Here is a 6,785-nt window from a genome sequence, read left to right on the forward strand (position 1 = left end):
GTGCATTTACTATTTGCATAATTTCAATCCACTTTACCACACAGGTGATCATTATTATGAGCTCAGCCCACATTGTGTTGATGAATACTAATGAAGTGGCAATAGTAGTTTACAGTACTTTACTGAAGACAGCACTGTTAGTCATCTGTCACAGGGCAGTGAACACATTTACACCTAAATGGCAGGTTTTATAAACAAAGCAAATTTGTGGGTGTGTGTATAGTACCTGTGATTCCAAAGAGAGTGTGTTAATAGCTTTTGTGCCTGTAAATGTGTGTGTCTGTCACCAAACACTGCTGCAGGTTTAACTCTTGTTTACAAAAATAGATTTTCATTTGGCGGCTTTTGCTTATTTATACATCTGACATGTAGTCGTCATGTTGGTGCTCATGAAGGAAAGATGTTCTGTATCACACATCATGATTTCTCAGTGTTGTTGTGATAGAATTGTTCTGCTTTGTGACACATTGTAAACCACTTACCTTTTCACCCGCAACCCATAAATCATCTTGCTCTTTGCTTTAGATTATCTTACTTCCTGATCATTTATTCATTTTTATGCATTTGAAATGAGAAGGAAATAGTGAGAGGAAATGAGATTATGTGGTGTGTGTGTGTGTGTGTGTGTGTGTGTGTGTGTGTGTGTGTGTGTGTGTGTGTGCGCGCGTGTGTGCATGTGTGTGTCTGTCCCCTTGTTAACTTTAGTTAAGGTGAACCTGTGAAAATTCTCCATCTGCTGGCACAGAAACTAAGTCCTGTAGACACCTGAGTCCAGTTTTTATATAACTATTCTCAACCTTCACTATCACCTCAGCAGAACACACAGACTCTTCTGTACAGTTCTGATTGCATACACATTACTTCTGTAGACCCTCATGCTTACTTTATGTAAAAGCAGAACATTGTTAATTGAACTAGACTGTTCCACTTTGATAAAAAAAATATATATATATAAAACTTTTTTTTCCATGTGAAACAAGCCAGAGAAATAGAATTTCAATCAAGGCCTGAAACAGGACAAGATACCATTTGCAATTTGAAGAGGAAACACCTGACAGGTTGCTGTTTTAAAGATCATGTCATTCAGTTGAGCTCAGCTCACGATTCACACCGCTGTGACCTGAAAACAACCTGAAACATGGACGCTCCGTCTAGCAGCTTTATTGGACATGTCCAGACATGTTTGTGCCACCAGAGCCAGAGGACAGTGATGGGATGGTATTTTTTTTTTCTACGGGGTCAGGTCAGAAGTGAACTGCTGGGCTGATTTGGACTGAAAGAGTCGCTGAATAGTTTCACAGTCTAACTCCACAATTCAGTACAACATACTGTAGTTCTTAGTCTTTTCACGTCTTTTCACAATTCCCTTTACATGGACTGCAGCATCTGCAGCATTGTGAACAAGCTAAAGATGGATTTTGAGTGACACAAGTATAGAACGAGTTATAATCTTCTAAATTAGATTATATAAAAGCATGAATTTGATAAAATTACTTGATTTTAAATATAGTTCTGAATTAAAGTAAGAACTGCAGAATTCTCTTTACTTACTTTTCAAAAGTCCAGTCACTGTCAAAAATCACTCCTTAATTTCATAAAATGTAATATGCACAGTAACTACCGTTACATTGGCATTATTATTTGCAGCATGTGAGCACGGTGATGTTAGCATTCAGGGATGTCTAAACTATTTTCTGGGAGGGGGTGCTGTAAATATGGGCAAAATTCAGCCCACCCCACCCTCCTCCCAGAGCTGGTACACTGACTTTTAGCCAACAGCACAATAACTACATTCACCTGCTTCTCAGCAGGATTTACAGCACACATACACACAGTAATATACACACAGTAACAAAGGTATACATTCACCTGCATCTCAACAGGATTTACTGTACTGAAGTACAAGAACACTCAAGGCCAATAACAATAAATTCACCTCAACAACACAGGATTTACAGCACAGGTACAATTAAAGCCAACAACAAATAAGAGAAAAATTGAAGCTACCTCTCATATTAATAAAACACAGCCTAAAAATGACAGCATGCTATGGTGTTTGGTGTTAGTCCTCACTTATTTTCCTTTTTTTTTAAATTCTGGACAGTGATTGCCCACAAAAAGCTTATTGTATGGCTTAGTTTATGTAACATTACTGTATGTCAGCTGCATTTTTCTGGATCAAACAGTCATAACATACAAACCTGTACCAACAACACAAACCTTTATGTCTGTGCCACTCCAGCTTGTTGCTTTTTCGGTCCTTTATCCATTCATTTGTATTTTTTTATTGCTCTTTCTTCTTCTTTCTTCTGTCTTGATTTCATTAGATTTTGTTCTCGCTTTACCTCTGACACTGATGGACTGATCCACTTCAAGGGGTGGGGGGAGGTGATGTTACCACCTCCTGCACCTGCCATACAGTATAGGTAGCCTACTGATTGTGCAACCCCCAATCACATGGGATGTTCTACTATCAAGTTAGCCACTGCGATACAGTAAAGGGAGGCTGTGAAGAACCACTAATTCTACTGTCTATGTTAGTATTTAGCTCAAAGCCCCCTGTGCATCCCCACAGAACTATAAGCATGGCTGTACACTCTCTGGGCTCTATGTTCCGCATGGTGCAAAGCCGCATGCAGATATCATTGCTGTTTTCTGACTGCCAGTTATCATTTTCTCGCACACCTTGTCACTACACATGTGTAGGTAGCAAATGTACCAAATTGTGTGCCCATGGCAATGTTGGTCTTAATGAGGTGTGGTCACATGTATTGTTGGCACATTGGTATCTTCAGGCAGCAGAAAACAGCTGTGCCATTGACCAGCAAAAGCCTGGCCTGAAGTCAATCATGCAGTTTTTTTCCTGCTATTTAAAGAATGCTTTATTCAGACAGCAAGTTGAGCCTATGTAGACAGGTTCGCTACGTACGTACACTCTGTCGCTAGGGCACTGTAAGTAACTCATAGGTCATAAAAAATAATATTTTGATTAATAGCAGAAGATTGCAGATGGGTGAAATTGGATGGAGCAGCGTGCACATTAATGCACAGCAGCTTTATCTTCATTGATTGTTTAAATGCAACAGGATGTGTAATTCATATTCTGTGCTCTTCTACCACATCTCAACGGTCGCAAGGTTCATACACTGAAATTGTTTGTATAGAGGAAATCAGTCATATAAATCCGAATCTCTATCTGGCTAAAAAGATGTCAAGTTTTTAACTATAGTTTGCTGCTGCTTAAGCATATACTGTGTGCTTTATAGATAATTTAATAATTTACTATAATGATTAGAGAGGCTGCTTTCAGTACTTGACATAGTAAGATTTCTATGTACACTGAAAGTCACAGTGTGCATGGAAATGTTACTGTGCTTAAATGGGCACAGGGAAACGCTTCAGACTATTTCACCCACCTACATGCTATTAATCAGATAGTCAATTTTAACGCTCCAGCTTGGCCAACCCGCTGATTAACCACAGCGCCTGCACCACTACAAGTGGATCCCATCCTCATTTGCTTTTCCAGTTTGCCATATATCCATTTAAATAGTAATGTACGAGAGGCAGACACACCTGGCACTTATTTTGTGCCCAAATTAAGGGCCATTTAAATGGAAATATGGAGCCGGACCCATCCTGCTCCATGCACTTTAGACCATGAGCCATGGATCATCTACATAGTGTTTATGAGTCAGTAAATATATTAGCAAAATTATTACAGCTTAATTGACTGTCATTTGACCAATCAATTATATATTTAGCCAGTCATACAGTTTCTTCCCCTTTCCCTTTATTTTTGTCTTTGCTTCTTTGATACTGTCTTTTCTTTCAGCCCTTACCATGTCTAAGACAACTCATGCATAACCCACACAGTGAGTAGACTGTAAACTGTCGGCTGCTTTTCATTCTGCAGTGATGGATTACTGACAATGAAAATTCACTGAACTCGCATTAGAATGTCAAAATCAGGTGTGATTTTCTAGATTTCACTGCTATCAAGTTATTGCACCTTCATTCTTTTCACTAAGAGAATGAAGAAGACAAACTTTCTGTGGGAGGAAATGTTGGCATTTGAAGACAGTGCGTGTGTGAGTTCTTGCATGCATGTGTGTGTATGCATGTGTGTGTGGGAGGGTTGGCACGATACTGTGCACGCAGCAGCGCCTGGCAGTGCGTTACAAGGGCACACAGCCTCAGCGTAGTGAAGATCTTTTTGTAAAATATGCTAAATTTTGTGCATATTCCAAATCTTTGTTCACTCTTTGGGGTTGGGAGAGGCACAAAGAGACTCATTAGAAAACATTTACTTTACTTTCCTGGAAGTAGAATTAAAAACCAGCCAAAAAAAATCCACAGGCCAGCTGAGTGAAAATGGCAACAACATAATAAAGTTTCCTCCAAAATTAAGATGGATTCTGAGAAGTTTCATGAAAGAAATAACATTATAACTCTATATAACTCTTGTTAGCTAGATATACATTTCTTGTCTTTCCTTCCACTATGTTTTTATTTTTGCTGGTGTGAAGAGTCACAGAAAATTCAAGGGTCAAGTTCATCCAATTAATGCATCAGATAATGAAAATGTCTCAAGATACATATGAAATGATCTTGTCTTTCTGTCAGTGTTGGCAGCTCAATTAAAATGGATTCCTTTAGGGCCCTTCAGGGACAATGGAGAAGCCATATGATTAACAGCTTAAATATTAGCTGAAGGTAACCTCCCATTAAAGTAGCTGTTTGACATTTTTGGGATATACAGTAAGCAGTTTCCCGGCTTTTTGGCCAACAGTTAGATGAGACTCACTCTGATGTCTGAAGGTAGTGTCATGCGTCGATTAGCCTAGACTAACATAAAGAATGGAAGCAGTGAGAAAGAGCAAGCCTGGCTCAATCCAAAGTTCAAAAAATTCTGCTTAATATTATAGCATTACCCCAAAATAATCATACTAATCTGAACACAAACTCTGACTCTCTAATATTTAAGGCATGAACACTGACTAGTACTAGACCCTACTATATTGCAAGGAATTTCTTTTTTTCTACATGTGCTTGAAAACTTACCTATCTCAGACAAGCCTCTGGCATGAATTACATAAATTACACAAAAGGCAACTTAAATATCATCAGTTTTACCTATTTTGGCTGTGAATGGTCATATTGACTGCACAGAATTTCGCTCAATTTTATTGTTTATTTTTCCAGTGGTTGATCTCAGAATTCTAATGTTAGCCTTTCCCGCAGTTAAGTTATTATTGTCTCAGTCTGGAGTGCTGTTTGCAACTGCTAACTTGCTGACAAATACAAATTATTAGAGACATAGAGAGACACTGACAGACAGACAGAAAGCTAGCCAGAAAGAAAGAGAATGTCTGGAAAACCTGACACTTAATAAGTCCTTGGAGGTACTTCAGAACTTGGACAGCAGCGATTCTGATGCAGGGGAGCTATCCGAAGTGGAAAGTGACAGCGACCTTTCTTTGGATGAAAATACTTCATCCTCATCAGAGAGTGATTCAGAGTCCATACTGAGGAAAAAGAGGCAGCTACTTTCATCAGAGAGTACGGATCCAGATGTTCCGTCTACAGCTGACCTTCCAGATGAGCTCCACTGTCCTGCACTGTGTTGCGTTATGCAACACCTGGGCAATTCACTAGTTCTGCTCATCCTATTATTATTATCATTATGATTTTATTGTCTATATGTATTGCTATCTTAGGCTATTACTATTGTTCTGGGCCTTTTGGAACCAGTACCTGCTCTTAAGCTAGCTTGGGTCCTGCCCCCAGAGTCATCTTGGCCAGAGACAGCTGTGGAAAAGGGGAAGGATGGGGCGGTGTGGATGGTCCTTTAAGCTGCTGGCCCCACAGTATCTGCAAAGAGCAGCATTGGAGATGTGCTCACGGCCCTCGCGGTGTGTTTGATGATGGCATACTGTAGCATATCAGGGACTGCAGTGTGGATGAGGCACATCTGCACCATGGTGACACCACATGGAACCTGACAGTGGCCGAACTGAAAGATTTTATAGCCCTGTTGTATGTCAATGAAGCACAGGGCGCGCAAAACATGGATGTAGACAGCCTGTGGTCGGAAAAATGGGGCTTTGTCTGCAGGATGACAAGTTTGTTCTGGTGTCAGTTTGGTGAAAACAGGTTAGCCTGTTACAAGCCTGGTGCCGACATAACAATAGATGAGCAGCTGTTCCCCACCAAATTTATTCAGTATATGTGGAATAAGCCAGATAAATTTGGCATCAAATTGTGGTTGGCTGCAGATATCCAAAGCAAATACATGCTGAATGGGCTCCATATCTGGGAAACAAGGAGATGCGGAGCAGAGGTCAGAGGTGGGAAGAGAGTGTGGTGCTGAAACTGGCACAACCATTCCTCGGGAGGGGAAGAAATATCACCACAGATAATATCTTCACATCTCTAAAACTAGCCTGGTTGGCATCCTAGGGAAAATAAAGTGTGAGATGCCCCCCTCAACAACAGAGAAAGCGGAGCTGTTCAGCACAAAGGTGTTGAAATGTGCTGATGTGATGCTCACCATCTACCAAGGAAACCAGAGGAAAAATCTGTGCATTCTGAGCACCGTGCACACAAGCATGGGCATCACTGATGGGCTGAAGGCAAAGCCAGAGTAGGAGGCTTACTACAACAGCACAACAGTACGGCATGGATGTCCTGGATCAGCTGGTAAGGGCGTACTCTGTGAAAGGCCATATGCGAAGATGGCCAGTGATTGTATTTTACAACATCCTTGACCTGGCTGGGATCAG

General features: G+C 40.5%; 1 protein-coding gene across 1 annotated transcript; it reads left to right on the plus strand.

Annotated features, from left to right (window-relative positions):
* The first annotated feature begins 2,585 nt into the window (after positions 1-2,585).
* On the plus strand, positions 2,586-6,478 carry LOC146326552 (uncharacterized). Its single transcript, XM_084719835.1, has 5 exons — positions 2,586-2,621; positions 5,397-5,599; positions 5,738-5,846; positions 5,942-6,290; positions 6,444-6,478. Exons 1-5 carry the CDS (start codon positions 2,586-2,588, stop codon positions 6,476-6,478), a joined length of 732 nt encoding a protein of 243 aa, XP_084575961.1.
* Positions 6,479-6,785: the final 307 nt, after the last annotated feature.

The sequence above is a fragment of the Lutjanus erythropterus genome, chromosome 5 (assembly GCF_056507025.1).
Source record: "Lutjanus erythropterus isolate fLutEry1 chromosome 5, fLutEry1.hap2, whole genome shotgun sequence".
NCBI lineage: Eukaryota > Metazoa > Chordata > Actinopteri > Lutjaniformes > Lutjanidae > Lutjanus > Lutjanus erythropterus.